We start from the raw sequence: 17962 nt of genomic DNA, 5'->3' as shown, positions 1-17962 counted from the left end.
GAATTATGCATATTTGAATTTCCCCCTGGTTTCACAGCCCAGCACCAAGCTCTGAATAGCTGGTTGTGTCACATGCCATCTCATATAGTCTCTGAGCTCCGTGTGTGGTCCCTGTGGGATAAAGTGCTACCTTTTGGAAGTTTGCAAAGCGGCTGTGAACAGTGCCTTGTGTCACAAGCACAAGCCCCCATTTTGCTTTGCTGTGGCAAAGAACATATAAATAGTCCTTATAAATAGTGTTTTAAAATTAAGTTGGAGCGGCACCGGGGTGGGTAGGTAATTAGAATTGCCAAATACCTTCTCTTCTGTGGATGGCAAAGGCTCCGCATTCCTCGAAGGGGAGCACAGGCAGGCATTTGAAAGCACAAGTTTTGTTTGGTTTTATGTTTTTTTGCTGAATAGGACCAGCACACGTCTATTTACTACTTCTGGTTAATCAGGAATGCTTTGAATTGTGTTAATGCCGGCATCAGCGCTGGGGCACGGAGCATTTCCATTTTGGGATGCATCTTTTGTGCGCCAGTCCTGGGCCTCCACAGAGCTGTGTCAGGCCCAGCTTTGCAGGGATTTTTTTTTTTCTTTGCCTTTTTAAATGTGGTGTGCTTGTTTTTTATATGTAAAGATCTGATAAAATGATCTTGCTGTGGTCTCAGGGCTGTCCATTGGTGTTATGGAGTTGTTTCCCTCATGCCATGCAGTGCTGCTGCCTTGCTCCAGCATCCTGGCAGGAGCAGGGTGCTGTTAACAGCCCCCCTGCCCACAGAACTGCTCTCTCCTGCCCTGTGCTCTGCTGCTTGCAGGGAGATAAGGCTTTTTTATCAGCCTGCCCTTCCCTCCTGCTTTCAGGAGATTTTGTGGAGCGTAGGAGCTGCTATGGGGCAGTTGAAGTGTGGGGAATATCCCAATCTCCATCACAGCAAGGGAGACAGAGAGGTGCCCAGCATGTGAAATTCCCCCCCCCTACATCTAAAGGGGAGGTTGAGGGGGTGTCAAGCCCCACCCAAGTCCAGATGGATAAGTTGAATGCTGTACTTTCAAACCATTTTTTAAACAGCCTGACAAAACCAAGCCATCACCTGCATCAGTTCCTGAAAGCCTGAGCTAATTTGTGATCAAAGAAAACCCCTTTTTCTTTGCAGAAGAGCACTAAATGCATTCCAGTTACAGAGGGGGACTGTGCCCAAGCTTTGTCAAAAGCTAAATAGTACATTCTGCATTGAAACATGCCTGGTTTAATTATAAACAAGGCAGCAACAGCAGGCAGGCACGTTTCCCCACTAGTCAGGGCAGACAGACTTGCACATAAGCCTTGGAGATGAGCTCAGGTCAAAACTGGTGGTGTTTGTCATCAGACATGGACCCTGGGGCTCCTCTCTGGTGCCTCTTCTGGGTTCAGTTCCTAATAACCTATCAGAGCTGGCTGCCCCGATGATTTTAATGAGCTGCAAGTCATATTGGCAGGATCAGGCTTGGAAATGAAAGGCATCAAGCCTGGGCTGGAGAGTGTAAGACCAAAACAGAGAAGACATTTGCTTTATTTTCATTTCCAGAACTGAAGCTTCTTCTGAGGCCACTTAAAACAGTTATGCATTTTCAGCCAAAATAAAAACAACTGTTTAGTGTTTAGGGAAAAAGCTGGTGTGCTGTTGTGGCAGCATAGAAGAAGAGAAATAAACCCATTGCTTAAAAGTCTGAAGTTTGTTTGATTTATATACACCACTTTATTTAGTAAAGAGGCTCCTATAAGCAGTGGAAAAAATTACAGCTAATTTCTGAAAGGCAAAGTCAGCAGCGAGTTTCAGACCGCCACTGCTTATATTTTGTTTCCAAATTCTATTTTGGAATCTGATAATTGAAACAGTATTTGCTGAGCCGGGATGCAAACACAAATCTCTGCTTTAAGCCCTCTCTCTGGTGCTCCTGTGTGTGGAGTTATTCAGAAACCGTGGGGCCTTTGAGTGCTGTCAGATGGAGAAGGGGCAAACTGGTCTGTTTTTACAAAGAAATGGCATGTGTGAAGGGAAGGGAGCTCACCTGCATGTGGTTTGGGGGCCAAAGGCAGCTTCTTTTCACCACCCAGGTGCTGGGTGAGGTGTGTCAGCCCAGGGTGAGCCGGGGATGTCACCACAGCCGTGCACAGTCGAGCCTAGCTGATGTAGGTGCCATGCAGCTATTGTTTGGTTTACTGAAGTTCAGGTTTCTGTCTATTCCTGCAGTCTTGGATCAGTAAAAACGCTGAAGCCGATGCTAACCTAAATCTGTTCAATGTGACAGAACAAGATGAAGGAGAATATCTGTGTAGAGCCAACAATTTCGTAGGCATAGCCGAAAAGCCATTTTGGCTCCACATTCGCAAACCAAAACCAGGTAAACCACAGACTCTGTCCCAAGGCCCTGGCAACTGCAAGAATGAGCTATAACATTTTTAAGAATCTAGTGATTAAAATTACTATTCATTTTGTATTATACCCTGTCAACTGACGCTGAATGGCTTTATCTTATTTTCTTGCTAATTTTTTTTTACAAGACTGTAACGCCTATACAGCAATTGCCATGGAAAAATTCCCACAATAAAATGACTGTCAAATTTTCCTATCAACTTTTCATACTTTTATTCCTTTCCTTTCTTTACAATTGAGTGCTGATAACAGAATTGCATGTTAATGACCTGTGACGTTCCAAGCTCTGGAAAACCAAACTGTTTTGAGTTTTCACCTACAAAATCAGTTTTGTGCTTTGGAGAAGTAATGGAGAAATAAATATCAACATTGGCTCATGCAAGCAAACATGTTAACTAGAGGGGAGAACCAACCTCATGGGCTCTAGGGTATGACTCCAGCCTAGAGGGTTGACTGCTGTATTATTTAGTGCCACTGCAGGAAAGTTCCTTACAGGCACCCTCTGGTTATCAGCCAGATTTCTACTGCAGTGTCAAGGTCTGTGTAATCAATATATGGATTTGAGATGCCCACTGAAGAAATTCTAAAAAACTCTAGAATGCTGTATTTTCAATGAACTCATGAACTATAATGTTCATATATTCCTCTGATCAGCACTTGAATCTTTCCCCACTACATCTCCCCTCCTTTCCTCTTTCTTTCTGTCCGTCCTCATTTCCCATCTCTTTCCCCACCCCTGTACTCACCTCACTAACCCAAAGTCAGTCATATTGTGGGGGCAATTTTTCATTTGGATGCTTTTGCTTGCATGCTTCTTTAGTGGGACAGAGTAAGAACCTGGTGAAGGGAACTTTTTTTTTTTTTTTTTTGCTTTTGACTACAGGTTGCAGAGGGGAATGAATAAATAAATGCGGAAGATGGGCCATTGGAAAATAATAAAAAAAAAACACCTTAATCAATCTGCTTTTGAAATTTGCCTGTGGTGTCCTCACACTTGCTGGGAATGTGGCTTATTCTCTGTTTTCCCTCTTTCTATATGTGTGTGTTTTTTTTCCCCCTAGACGGCAGGTGTTAACACAACGGATAAGGAGCTAGAGATTCTGTACTTGCGAAATGTTACTTTTGAGGATGCTGGGGAATATACTTGTCTCGCAGGGAATTCTATTGGGTTCTCACATCACTCTGCTTGGCTGACGGTGCTACCAGGTATTTCCTTCTGTGCTGGCCTCTCCCTCCCTCTCCAGGATGTTTTGCTTTGGAAATGCCAAGTTCCCGGAGGCTGCCCCTTGCTTGGAGCAGGGGCGTTTTCCAGGGAAGTCTCTTCTCTGGGATTTGCTGCAGACCCCTGTTGCATACTTGCAGCTGACTCTTTTTGCATTGAATCTCAAAATTTAAATTATTGCAGTAATGATACAGTAAAATGCACAGAATCTTTTTCTGTCTAATAACAGGGAGGTATTCACAGCCTCTTTGCTAGGGTTGTTAAGTGCCAAAATAAGGAGCTTTGTCTTCTTACACTGACAGTGGGAGAAGAAAACCTCCCCATCAGATGATCCAGGACACCTAAATTGGGCATGAACTGTGGATCATCTTATGAAGGATCCTTTCTGTCTGACCTCATATCTTAACCTAAAATTAGATGCATAAGTGTCTGGTGTGAGCACACCCTTCCCTGCCTGTAGCATTATTTCCACTTCACGGATGAGCAGGCCAAGATAGCGATCTCAAACAGAAGGTCAAGGAGAGTCATCTGTAGGCAGAGCACAGGAGTCCTGGCTCCCAGGGGCATTGCATGCTGCCTGCTCCAGCTGGGATCGATGAAAGCTGCAGTGGGCTTGAAACCCGAGGCCAGAGTGACCTCAATTTTGTGGTCCTTTCATGTGCAAAGCTCTTACTGACAATGAAGCCAGCACAGAATGTGCAACAGAGAGAGCTGTTCTGCAAAAGGGGGAATGAGGCTGTGCTGCCCCTTCACCTGCTGAATCTGCCTCTGGCTGCAGGGCAGGCTTGAGCATGGTCTAGGGAAGTACGAGCAATATTCACATTGAACCTCATATGTGCTGTGCCTTGCAGGCAGTGCAGAAGCAAACCTTGAGTATGTTCAATACCCACCTACTAAAAAGGCACCCAAAATCTTAAAGAGCCCACTTTGATTTACCCAGTCATAGACCACATTTGGGTCCATCTCACAACGCATCCATCTCAGGATGTGTTTAGGAGCAGGGAACTTTGGCATTTCTAATCTTGACTTTATCTGTGCGGGTGATTTGGATGGAATCACTTTTACTGGGGCTTGAGAAGGTCTCCTCCATGCCCGACCCTGCTGCCAGTGGGATCTGCTCATCTTTCCTGTTTATTTGCCAGCTCTGTAATAGCTGATCTGATCCTGTTTCTGTTTCTGACATCCACTGGATGAGAAAACATTTCCTTTGGTTAGAAGACTAACATCTCTGTTATTTTCAGATTATCATGATATTGTCTCATGTGACTCACACTCTGCTTTTACAGTTTATGAATTCACACCTCTTATTTAAGCAAAAAACAAGCAGGAGAAAACTGACCAAAAAAACAAAAAGTAGAACTTTATTTTGAAGTCAGATGCAGTGAAGGACAGCTATCTGAGCAGCAGCAGGCCCCCACAGAGAGGGGTGCAGGATACAGCCCACCTGGGGAACTTCAGCTTGCAATGCCCTGTCCATGCTACAGGAGGAGGGACAGAGCAGAGGGCAAGGCAGCTGCATTACCTACCACAGTGCCTGATCCCAGGAGATCTGGCACTCCTGTCTTAGGGCAGGAAATGGCCATTGGCAAGATCAGGCCCTTCACAGCTGGCACACAGGCTGGAGCAGCCCCAGTGTCACCATCAGCCCTTTCTCCATGTCCTCCTGGGCTTTGCCACTAAATACTTGAACCAGAGCCTGCTGCTGCCAGGGAAAGGCTCCTGCTGCTTGCTGAAGGGACTGCTCAGCAATGGACACGACCCATTCCTGAGCTAACCACACCAGCATGACTTCATCATAAAGCTTCCCACTGCTGACTGTCCCTCTGATGCCAGCACACCTTTGGGGGGCAGAAAATCAGTCCCACCATGGCTCCTTCCTCTGGTCACCATGCCTGTCTTGAGAGGAACAAGGGGGAAAACGCAGCTGGCCTTTGCTGGTCTCTAAGAAGTCTTGCAAGCAGGTAGCCACTGCTGATGGGCTCATGCCATCACCCTCCTGGCTCTGCCACCTCTCTGGGACAGACCTTCCAGCCTCTTCCCAGCAGAACTAAGTTTTCATTAAATAATTAAGCAGATTTTTCTCTTGAGACTTTCTCCCTGTGTGATGCCTTACTGCTGGGTGCTGTTCAAGCCCCTTGGTCCCTCAGGGCAGGCACTGGTCTGATGGAAATGTTTGTTGGAGAATCTGAATCAGCAAAGTGCAGCAAAGCCCAGTTCTGCACATCCAAGGCATCCCAGACACCTTGTGTGGGTTTGTGGAGAGAGCAAGATCTTGGTCAGAGGGACAGCACAGACGTGTGAAGATGCCTTCAGCCTAGAGCAGTGGTTTTCAGTCTGTGGGCTGGGGGATCTTAAAAACCCAAAGTAAAATGACCCCAAAAAAGGTAAACTGAACTAATGTTTTAACTACAGCTGCAGGTGGAAAACCACTGGCCTGGGAGAGTCCCTTACTGAAGCCACTGACACTGATGTAGCTGAACAAGTCCTGCCCAGATTCCCTGTGCTGTATGTGTGTAGTTGTGTGTGGGGAGCTGCCCAGCCTGTCCTGACTGCCATCTCTTGTCACCCTGCAGCCGAGGAGCTCATGGAGATGGATGATTCGGGCTCAGTGTACACTGGCATTCTCAGTTATGGCACTGGCTTTTTCCTCCTTCTCCTGGTGCTGGTCTTGGTGATTGTCTGGAGGATGAAAATGCCAAGCAAAAAAGCCATGAACACACCCACTGTTCAGAAAGTCTCCAAATTCCCACTCAAGAGACAGGTAACAGAAAGTAGATACAAGATTCCTATTCCCCTCTATGGTATCCCTCTTTTTTTTTTTTTCCCTCCTCCATCTCTTTGAAATTCTCTCTCTAGGTGAGAAGCTCCACCAGAAAAACATTGCCCAAGAGGGACATAATTTGGCTGCAGCCTAGAAGTGTGAAATAATTAATATTTTATTTATTTCTATGCCCATGGAGCTTTGGCAGAGGTGGCAGCTGACTCTGGTTCTTGAGCAGCCCCCACTGCTGTTGGCCTTGCCCAAGAGGTTTTGGCAGTGCAGATGTGAGTGCCACAGAAAGCACATCTGGCAGGGGAAGTCCAGTCCAGGCTCCCTGGAGGAGTGGGGATTTGGGGAGAAAGAGCACTGGTTGTGCTCATTCCTGCTTTCACAGATGTCACTGGTGAGCCCAAAGCCAATCTTGTGATGGTGGCAAAGGTCCTCTCTGAAGTTAGAGATCTTCTGCTGCATGAAATTGCAGAGGGGCAGGACCAAAAGACACCATGTGAAACCCCACAGTGAGGGGTACAGATTTCAAGCTTTGGCTGCAAGCTCCCAGTGGGCATTGACAGTGCCAGGATGGGAGAAGTCAACAGAACAACTGGATGGATTACACCTCCTGATGCTGGAGGGCACTGGCTGACCTGTCCCTCCTTTCCATCTGCTAAACACTTGACCACAAGTGCCTAAAGGAGTGGATTTCTGCAAGGGTGGGGGCATTTCCCAGTTAGAAATTCCCAGAAATCTGTCCATGGGCCCAGAGAGTTCAAACCTCCTCAGTGATCCATCTCAGACACGGCCTGCCCTGGAGATACAGTTGGCAATAACACTTCATTTGCTCTACCCAAGCAGGTGTCGCTGGAGTCCAACTCTTCCATGAATTCCAACACGCCCCTGGTCCGGATCACGCGCCTCTCCTCCAGCGATGGGCCCATGCTGGCCAACGTCTCTGAGCTGGAACTACCTCCAGATCCCAAGTGGGAATTGACACGGTCTCGGTCAGTCAGAGCCACGGGCTGGGGTCTCTGTGCCTGCTGGGAGTGTCCCCACACCAGGACCCCCTAACTTACCTGTCTGCCTGTCTGTCTGTTCCCCCCTCCAGCCTGACCTTGGGGAAGCCGCTTGGTGAGGGCTGTTTTGGCCAAGTGGTGATGGCAGAAGCCATTGGGATTGATAAGGACAAGCCAAACAAGGCCATCACAGTTGCTGTCAAGATGCTAAAAGGTATGGGGAGTCCACAAAGGACAGAACAGCATATTGTGCTGGGATTTCCTCTCTTTGCTCCTCTTTTAAGTCTTTTATTCAAACTAGACACAAACAGAAGAAAGCAGGAACAGCCTCTCCTCCTCCCCTTTACCCACATAGCCTGGGGGTGAGGGCTGTCCCTGGAGAACAGGCAAAAGTGCAAATCCCATCAGGAAGAGGCACTGGGAATTAACCCAGTTCTCTGCCAGGGGGTAATAGCATCCCTGAGGAGAAGGGGAATCCCCCTCACTTCTAGCCAGCTCCATGAATCAGCCCACTCCTTACTCCTCCCCTAACCAGCGCTGCCTGTTCTACCAAAAGCTTGTGTAGCAACCTCAGATGGAGTTTGTGGAATTTCAGCTGAAAAACTCCTTCTTGAGGAACTTCTTCATTGAGGAAACTTGGTCCCAGACACCTGAGAAGTTAAAGGGAGACAGAAATGGAGGATTCAGTGGGTGCCTCTGGATAAGTCTCCATTTCCCATCCTGCCCCCAGACACAGTAACCACAGACAGCTGAGGAGTTCACCTGGAGCAAGGAGGGCAGTGAGCAGCCTGGGCTTGAGGTTACATGGGGGGACATTGGGGAAAAAAAAAAAATTCTTATCAGAAATGGGTTTGGTTAATTTACATTTCTTTCATTTCTTATCAGAAATGGATTTGGTTAATTTACATTTCCTTGAGTCTTTTCTGAAGCTGGTTTTAGAAGTAGGAGCATTTCCATCTTTCAAACCAAAACATTCCTTTGGGGAGGTTTTGCAAATTTTTCTACTTTTGTAGATAGTTTTTTCTAATTTTGTAGAGAAATGGCAACTTTTAATCCAAAAAATACATTCCCTCCCAGCCCTGACCTTCCACCATCATTAACTGCTGTCCCCTAGAGATGAGGGACAGAAACCACCAGAAAAGCAGGTACCAGATACTAACATGGGAATTTTTTTTAATACTTGTGTGGATGAAACAGAAGACAAAAGGCATTATTTATGTCCATATGAACATTTACCTTCACTTATTTGTTCCTTTGTCTTTTTTTGTTGCCATGGTAGTAGGTTTTGTTTTTATTTTGATCCTTCTTCCCAAAGTAGAATAAAGCCAAATACTTCCATATTCTGAGTATTGTTTCCCCATCAAAGCCCCCCACATGGCTCCACAGCAGTTGTAACTATACTCCTAAACACTCATTTTCTTCCTGACATTTTTTTGCATTCCTCCTCTGCTTTCTCCAGATGATGCAACAGACAAAGACCTTTCTGACCTGGTCTCTGAGATGGAAATGATGAAAATGATTGGGAAGCACAAAAACATTATTAACCTCCTCGGTGCCTGCACACAGGATGGTACGTAGCAGGGTCGTGGGAGGCTCAGATTTGGCCATCCCCTCTTTGTAATCACTGGCTGCCCAAACTGGCCCAGATGAGATTTGGGTGGTCAGCTCTTCCTCTGCTGGATGCTGACGGGCTGTTCCTCGCAGGACCACTCTACGTGTTGGTGGAATACGCGTCAAAGGGGAACTTGCGGGAATACCTCAGGGCACGGCGCCCACCTGGCATGGACTATTCCTTTGACACCTGCAAGCTGCCCGAGGAGCAGCTGACATTTAAGGACCTGGTTTCCTGTGCCTACCAGGTGGCGCGGGGCATGGAGTACTTGGCATCTCAGAAAGTGAGTTGAGAAACCTCATTTGGTAGAAACCTTGGTCAAAGCCACGTGTTCAAAGGCAGGGAATGCTCTGTGTTTGTGGGACAACCCCAGGCAAAACATTACAGGCTTCTCCCTTTAGAGGCCAAACTTTGCTGGATGAAGTATCTTGGGGTTTTGAAGCTGGAGGCTTCATCCATGTGCAAAGTCCCCATATGCTGGCTGCATTCCTGAAGCATGCAGCTGCACAGCTGTCATCTGCAGGACCATTAGCACCCACAAAATGCCTATAAAAGCACCAGCGACCCAGACCATTCTTTGAGTCTGTGCATTTTAGATGTAGTTGGGATACCTTAATTTGAAGATCCTTAAACATCACCCTGCACTCCCCTTCGTGGGGGAAACAGCACAGAAAAGCAGCTGCACATCCCAGGGGAGGGAAGTTGGTTTTCTCATCGCTAAATCCCATCTGGAGAGGAAAGGCATGTGCGTGGCCGTGCCGGCTCCGAGGCCACCAATTCAGTGTTGCTAAGAGGTGGTTCCCACTGAGCAGGCACAGTGGGGTGGTGACACACAGAGCCAGGAGCTGAGCAGTGCCCACAGCTTTATGAGCCCGGGAGTCAATGAAACAGCAGCTCAGCTCATAAACCACACGGTGCCGTTGGTTCCAGCTAACGAGCCCTTATTTATTGCCTCGCTCACCTTTCACAGTGCATTCATCGCGACTTGGCAGCCAGGAACGTGTTAGTCACTGAAGATAATGTGATGAAAATTGCTGATTTTGGCCTCGCTAGAGACGTTCACAACATTGACTATTACAAGAAAACCACCAATGTAAGTACAGAGCTGCCAAGCGCACGCAGTTCTACTTCTGGCAGGGGGCTCAGTCATCCCTGCAGCAAGAGGCCCTTGTACCACATCTCCCTTCCTAGAGGGGCTTAGGAGGAAGAAATCTGACAGGGACTTCACCTGGTGAGGGACTGTAGATAGGCTGGTCCCAGCAGTCTGTCCACCATCTGTTTTTTTCCTGACAGATCCTGGTCCTGCTAGCAGCTGGTTGTGAGGTTTCAGCTCTGGCCACAATGCTTTAGACTAAGAGAAACTCAGGTTTCTCCCAAACAGGAATGGAGCCCTTTCCAGTCTGCTCCACTACTGTTCATAAAGGTCCCAAGGAGCTAACTTCTGTCTCACCAGAGCCATTGACAGAGGAATGTCACTTCTTGTACACCTGGATCTACCTGTCTTTCGTGTATTTCTCTCTTTTTTACATCTGAGCTTCTTGGCTCCACTGCCAAGAGTGAGAACATGGCCCCAGACAAGGGCTGAGGCCTGGAGTTGTTTACATTTTCTGTAGAGAAAAATTTGCAAATGAAGGGCTGAGAGAAGAAGCCCTGTGTCTTGGTTCAGAGCCTGCAGCAGATATTGAGCCCTGAGAGAAAACCCTAACTAGGACAGAGTGAGGAGATGGCAGTGGAAGATTGAGGGCAGTGCAGAACCTGGGTCTTGGGATTGCAAGGGGTTTAAATATCCAAGCAGTCCTTGGAAGTCCACCATGTCCATCCTGATCCACTTCAATAGCATATCAGAAATCTTCCTTAATTGCCAGGATTTCTTAATCATAAATTAATAACAATTCTTGGGAATATTAATCACAGATCAGATGGATTTTCCCCTGTTTGAGCTGTGTGGAACAACTGAGAGCATAATCCCATTTGTATATCCTGCCTGTGTCTCATCTCTAGTTGTCTCCCACAGTGAGACAGTGGGTGAGAAGAGGACAAAGTTCCCCCATATCCAAATCATGGTTCAAACACAAAACAGTACTTTCTGTCTCTCTTCAGGGGCCAAACAAAGCCCCAGAGAATTATGATTAATGTAGCCTTTCCCATCTTGTATTTCTCACATGACAGTCTGTGTTTATGACCCTGATGTAGGATGGGATCTGACCTCCTCCTTTAGCCTGCAGCAGGATCAGGATTTGTTTCTTAGAGGACCTGGCCCTTGCCTTCAATCTTTGGAAGTTCCCCTTCAAGTTGAGCCTAAACTGGGTTTGGACTTGGAGTCAACTGTACCTTCCAGACAAAGAGATGGAAAGTGTTGTCCCATGCTCAGCCACAGAGTTCACTGCATCTATGAGCCCTGGATGCTGTTCCCATGCAAAGATTTAGATGCACTGATATGTTAAACCTGCCTTGGCAGTGAAATACAGTCCTCTACAGAGAGCATTCACTGCAGAGATTGTCAGTGAAGATCCAGGGATCAAATGCTCTAATCTGTTTATATGGCCACTGCTGCTTTGCCCAGTGACCGGGAAGGCAGATGTGGCTGTTAATGAAAATGTTTCAAACTGGATTAGAAAAGAAGATTCAGATGGTGCCGTTGTGGCTGGGGGAATATGCTGATGGGATGTTCCCATTGTCTTCCTAATTACAGGGTCGGCTGCCTGTGAAATGGATGGCTCCAGAAGCCTTGTTTGACCGGGTCTACACTCACCAGAGCGATGTGTAAGCAAACCCACACTTAAAAAAAAATAATACAACAGGGAAATCAACACCTATAGTATCTTACAGACAAAAGTACTGCTAAGCCTGACCAGGGATCATTCCCTGCTGGAGTGCCTGGGGATGCAAAAGTACAGGAATTGATTCCAAGCTGCGTCTTCACGCACGTGGTTTTATTTTGCTGTTATCTGGTTGCTTTCATCTGAGGGTCTCTAGGGAGCTGCTGAAAAATTACTGGAAAGCAGGCAGGTACTTCATCCACTTTATAGATGAGGTGATTCATCCAGCAGTTGAATAATATTGTGCCAAAAAAACCTCATGAGAAAAAAAATTACCCTCTGCGTCCTCGACACTTTGCCCCAGACTGTTACACTTCACTCAAGGATGTGGAATGAGCTTGAAATATTCTGTCTCTTGTTAGAATTGATCAAAGAATATTCAACAAATATTGTCTAAGATTAATTTTGCCATTTCATTTATTTTCTTTATTTTTTCTAATCCTGTCTCATCTGTTTTAGTGCCTCTGCACAGTAACCAAATAGCAGAGCACTCCTTACATGTAAATCAGTTACACATCTGAATTTTGCAAGGACTGAAGCAGCTCCACATATACACTAGCTTTTTATTTTAATATTTGATCAATAATTTTGTAGCTAGCTTGCCTTCTCCCCAGAACTCACCGCTCACAATTGGACAAACAAATCCTTTCTATTTCTGTAATTTTCAGGTATTTTGGCTTTTATTAATCTTAAATCATACTTTCCTTGCTTAGGTAATGCTGCAGAGGGCATGACAGATAAATCAAAGCTAGAGAATGGGAGAGTGAGTGTGCATGAAAGCAAAACAGAGACAGATAATCCCTGTTTTTAGAAAGAAAATGAAGAAGGGAAAAGATACTTTTGAAAAAAAGGACTTTTAACCAGAGCACAGCTGCAGGACTAAAGTGTGTAACATTAGTGCTCTGCTGATTTTTGTTGGGGTATTTTTCCCCCGGCTTGGCCAGTGAAATTGGTGTTGTAACAAGCAAGTTTTGGTATCAGCTTGCACAATTAGTGGCCTGTGGTTCCAAGCCTGCAATTCAGTGAAGCCGTGCATGAATAATTTGATTTGTTCCATTCAGTGGAGCTGGTGGAAAACCTAACAAAGAGCTGGCGGTGATAGATGGGCTGTCACCTATCTGATTAAATGCTCATTTCAATTTCAGACTTGGTGCCTGGGATTTCTTTGCTATTGAGTTGGATCAGCAGAGATCTCCAAGTAACTAGTAAAAATGGCCTAGGCAATTAGTCATGCTATTGATGACTTTGTTAGCTATGCATGGCTGCACAGAAATAAAGCCAAGCAAGGGGGATGGGATATGGGGGGGCTTGGAAAAAAAACCTCATTGAATTTTAAAGATCTTTCTTTGGTTTCCAGCTGGTCTTTTGGAGTGCTACTATGGGAGATCTTCACTTTGGGAGGGTCTCCATACCCAGGAATTCCCGTTGAGGAACTCTTCAAGCTCTTGAAGGAAGGCCATCGGATGGACAAACCTGCAAACTGCACCCATGATTTGTGAGTGTGTGCTGGGGGCTGACCTTGCTGCATTCCCCATTCCCTCTGAGGCCAAATACACCCCGCTGGACTCTGGGTTCTGGCCTGTTGGGACATCCCCACTGGGAAGTGGTGTGGCCATCTCCAGGTAGACTTTCCTCAGCCCAAGGCTACTGAGCGACACGCAGCACCTCCCCTCACTGGGCAGGTGGCACCTGGGGGTGTAGCTCTGGTGTGTCACCTTCAGGACAGGTCCCCCTCTTGCTCTGAGGGCACAGTCATGTGTCAGTCATGATCAGTGATGAGGACCATGGCTCCACAAAACCATCAGCTGATCAGTGATGAGGACCATGGCTCCACAAAACCATCAACTGATCAGTGATGAGGACCATGGCTCCACAAAACAATCAGATGATCAGTGATGAGGACCACAGCTCCACAAACCCCTCCTCTTCCCCTCAGCTGGCCATGGCTGAAGCTGCATTGGCCACAGCCATGCCTTCAGCCATTTGGAGATGGGTGGGTGTCACTTGATCACATGTGACTGTGCCATGTCCCCACATGCAGGTACATGATCATGCGGGAGTGCTGGCACGCCGTCCCCTCGCAGCGACCCACCTTCAAGCAGCTGGTGGAAGACCTGGACAGGGTCCTCACTGTGACATCCACCGACGTGAGTGTGGTGTGATGGGTTTGGGAGGGGGTCACTTGGTCCCTGGCATGGGGGACCCCCAGCACTGATGGCTCTGTCACCCTGGCAGGAGTACCTGGACCTCTCGGTGCCCTTCGAGCAGTACTCGCCAGCCGGGCAGGACACCCACAGCACCTGCTCCTCAGGGGATGACTCGGTCTTTGCACATGACCTGCTGCCTGATGAGCCCTGCCTGCCCAAGCACCCGCCCTGCAACGGCGTCATCCGGACGTGAGCACCCCCAGGCACGTGGACAGACAGACGGACAGACGGACAGGCGATTAGGCAGCATGCCTGGGGAGGCACGAGTGCGGGGCGCCGAGCGTGAAACCGTTCTGAAGGATCTTCCAGTGGAACTGTGTGTGATGGTGCCTGGAGATTTGTGTTGTTGACAAGCTGTTCAGGGTAAAAAGAAAAAAAGAAAAAAAAAAAACTTTTTTTCATCAATTGTTTTTTAAATTTTTTTTTTTCCCTATTGCTGTATGAAAAGTCAAGAAGCACTGTTTGGCCTGAAGGAACTAATCTCTTGCCAAGATGATCTATCCTAGATGATTTTTTGTTTGTTTGATTTTTTGTTTACTTTGCATTTTGTTAGGGATTTTTCCTTTACCAAGGAGAATGTTGAACCTGGGGGGTGCTGAGCTCCCTGACCTCCCAGCCTCTGCGTTCCGAGTGCCACAGTAACCGTTCTGTGCCTGCAATACGAAGAAAAGAGAAAAAGAAATCTTCCTTTAAAAAAAAAAAAAACAACAAAAAAAGTGTCAAGAATGTGGAAATTCTTCGCTTATGCAATCTGTACATGAACCTTTTTGGTGGAGCTGAAAAGCCACGTTGCCTGCAGGGATTCATATATTTATAAAAATATCTATATTTTTGTTGTCGTCGTTTTTATAGCTTCACGATCGTACTACCCAGCTACATAGAAGGAATCCTTTCTGGAAGAAGAGAGAACAAAGCTAAGTAAAATGCAAATTTGTCATGGAGAAATGAAAGTAAAAATGGTAAAAAGAGATGGTCAAGTCATCTGAAGTGTCGGCGCCTTGGCCCTTGCACGGGGCTGGGAGCGATGGGTCGGTGCCAGGGCAGGAGCAGAGCCCAGGGATGGCAGAGACCCCGCGGGGTCCCTGGGGAGCAGAGCATCACACCCTGACCTTTGAGACCGGCCAGCTGGGGGGGAAAAAAAGGATAAATCTCATTTTTGGGGTTTGCCTGTTCTTGCTTGCCCGGGGTGAGTGCAGGGAGCAGCTCCTCCATGCACCCCTCGAGGCCAGAGGTTTGGCTCCATCTGCGTGCAGTGACTTGGAGAAAGAAGTTACGGGTACCTGTAGGCAAGAGCCTTTAACTTATATCAAAAAGGTTTATTCCAGAGAATCTGTGTATATATCTATAAATATATCGTGTATATATATAAATAAATATATTAAAAGAAAAGAATGTATAATACTAATGCAACATAAAGCAGTACTGAGAGAGAGAGAGTCTCAAAATACGAGCATTGCAATCTAGGATATACTGATCTGGGCAAAAGAAAAGATGTTTTTGATTGTTTGTTTTGTATCTTCACAGTTTTGTTTTAAAAATTGTACCTTAACATGTATATTTGTAAAGTTATTTATAGACATTAACATATCTGTTCATTGGTTTAAATAGCATAGCGTTACTGTAAACTTTAAATTTCACCAAACTTAAGGGTGTTTTTTTTAACTTATTAAAAATGGAGAAAAAATATATTAATCAAGTTTTTCCTTTGTGTTTATGGGAAATATTGAAAGAATGTATAGTTGTACAGTCCTTTAACAAATTACATTTAATGTTATAAATATATATATGTATTCATTAAAAAAATATTAGTTTATCCTGGATTGCAGTGAGCAAAGGTAAGTTTATTTTTCAATACATCACCAGTGGTTAAAACCAAACAAATAGCAGCAGAGAGATGATTTTTACACATTTCAGAAAAACAGGGCCAAGAATTCTTCCATCAGTTTAACCACTGTGCATTAAGGGGGTGTGGGTGTTTATTTTTCTATTTTCAAATGAAGGTATTCTTTGTGGTCGATTTAATAACAAGTATGCAGCGAAGTGAAATGTTGACTTTGGATGGTGCAGGGTAGGTTTTTTCTCTCCCCTTTGCCAGTACTGTTGTATTTTGGGCTTCAGAAATGCCATGTGAGCAAAATAGTGACACTGTTTGCAGGAGAGCTGCTACAGCTGCATATTTCTTTTGCATCTAACACATTGGAAAGTGCCAGTGATGCCTGATTTTTGGTGTTTAGAGTGCTATGCTGTTTTGTTCCTCAACGCCAGATAGCTGTGTAAAAGCACAGGAGTGACCTAAAGAATGTTAGCATGGATCAAGCTGACAGTGGGGGATGTTTGGGCTGAGGATTTTTTGTGGGTGGGGTTTCTGTTTTTTGTCCAGAAGACTTCTTTATGTACTACCAGAAGAGGCAAAGCAAATTACATCCTGAATTCTTTCTTTTCATTTTTCTCTGGTGCATATTGCATATCAATATTTCAGAATAACAGGATGACAGCATCTCATTTAATTTTTTTTTTCTTCTTAGAGCCACAGAATCCTTATCCTAAAATAAATAATTTATAGTTTGAGGTTACTTCAGTGGAAGTTTGAGAAGGTAGATTTCTATAGATTTTTGTTTTGTTGGAATAAAAAAAAAGAATTTTTTGGTATTTTCTTACAAATGTCTGCTAATTGTGTACATTCCAAGTACTCGAAGCAAAGAGTTTTCCTGTACTGAAAAAAAAAAATGTACAAAACTGTGCATGGTTTTAAATGTTACTAGATATTATAAATATATATATAATTTATTGAGTTTTTACAAGATGTATCTGTTGTAGACTTGTTGACTTTAACATTTCTTATTCAATGCTTATATAGTTTTATAGCCTGGACTATTATCTTTAAAAGCCTAAAAAAAATTAAAAGTTCCAATTTTGTTACATTTTATACTGTTGATGTTACAATCCACAGGTTTGCATAGTGTGATTTTTGCAATGAGCAACTCTGTTCAGTTTATTTTAATACTGTACTTCTGTGCCTGACAGCTGCAGCTGTCAAAGGTGTGAGATGAACACTAAATAAAACCATTCTGCTTTTGTTAACATGGGAAACTTACTTCTACCAAAAAAAAAAAAATAAACAAGTTGATAAATTTTGGGGTTTATTCCCAGTTCTGAGGGTCCTTTGCAAAACCAGGTGTTCCAGGCACTGGGACTTGTAGTGCCAGGAAGGTTTAATTTTTTTTTATAGTGCTGCTTTGCAAGTCTTGGCCAGTTCAGGTTTTGTATTCATAATAAATTACAGCCATTTTGGTGGAAGGGCAGTCTTCTGTATTTGTTAGTGGGTTATTTGTAGCCACACCAGCCACTGTGTGCACAGCCCTGGCTTTGACCTGGGGGGGCTAAGCAAGGGAGCTCAGTAAAACCTTGTTTTGCTGCTAGCAGACTGCAGGGGATGTTGCAGCTTGGGAACTTTTGGGCCAATCCTACCAGCCCTTCCATATTATACTGATTCCTACAAGTGATCCTGTTGAAATGCATCCCAGACACCTGGATGTGGGCATGCAAGTGTGCCTACCTGTGTACAGCCTGCCCACTCTCCAACCTTTGTGCTTTAAGCAGCTGGGCATGGAATGGCATCCATCCATGCATCCAAGGAGGTTGGATCTGTGGCACTGGGACTGGCACCAGCACTGTTCCATCCTAGATTTAAAAACATATTAAAAATTACATGGGGTTCAGGTAATTTCCTTGTAAGAAAAGACACCATTCTTTTAGCACCACTGTGTTGTGAGAGGAGTCTTGCTGCCTGTAATGAGTTGCTTCCATGCTTTAAGGACACACTTTGGTGGCCAGCCCTGAGCCCAGCCCCAGCAGGAGCAGCATGAGGACCAGCCCTGGCCATGCAGGGCTGCAGCCAGAGCGTGGCTAAATGGCCTTTTGCTTCATCAGGG

At 45.5% G+C, this 17962-nt stretch overlaps 1 protein-coding gene across 3 annotated transcripts in view; it reads left to right on the top strand.

Annotated features, from left to right (window-relative positions):
• FGFR3 (fibroblast growth factor receptor 3) overlaps nt 1-17111 on the top strand; it is a 55209-nt gene extending 38098 nt beyond the window's left edge. The window contains exons 7-17 of one of the 3 annotated variants that reach the window (XM_066548731.1): nt 3461-3605; nt 6195-6382; nt 7235-7380; nt 7485-7606; nt 8852-8962; nt 9097-9287; nt 9975-10097; nt 11697-11767; nt 13181-13318; nt 13865-13970; nt 14059-17111. In XM_066548731.1, the coding sequence (XP_066404828.1) occupies nt 3461-3605; nt 6195-6382; nt 7235-7380; nt 7485-7606; nt 8852-8962; nt 9097-9287; nt 9975-10097; nt 11697-11767; nt 13181-13318; nt 13865-13970; nt 14059-14223 (1506 nt within the window). In that variant the 3' untranslated portion in view covers nt 14224-17111. Of the gene's footprint in view, nt 1-3460; nt 3606-6194; nt 6390-7231; nt 7381-7484; nt 7607-8851; nt 8963-9096; nt 9288-9974; nt 10098-11696; nt 11768-13180; nt 13319-13864; nt 13971-14058 lie in introns of all 3 variants that reach the window. The other 2 variants (XM_066548730.1, XM_066548728.1) reach the window with 2 other exon arrangements.
• Nucleotides 17112-17962: the final 851 nt, after the last annotated feature.

The sequence above is a fragment of the Molothrus aeneus genome, chromosome 4, assembly GCF_037042795.1.
Source record: "Molothrus aeneus isolate 106 chromosome 4, BPBGC_Maene_1.0, whole genome shotgun sequence".
Lineage (NCBI taxonomy): Eukaryota > Metazoa > Chordata > Aves > Passeriformes > Icteridae > Molothrus > Molothrus aeneus.
The sequence above is the reverse complement of the archived record's forward strand: the minus strand, read 5'-3'. Positions and strand labels throughout refer to the sequence as shown.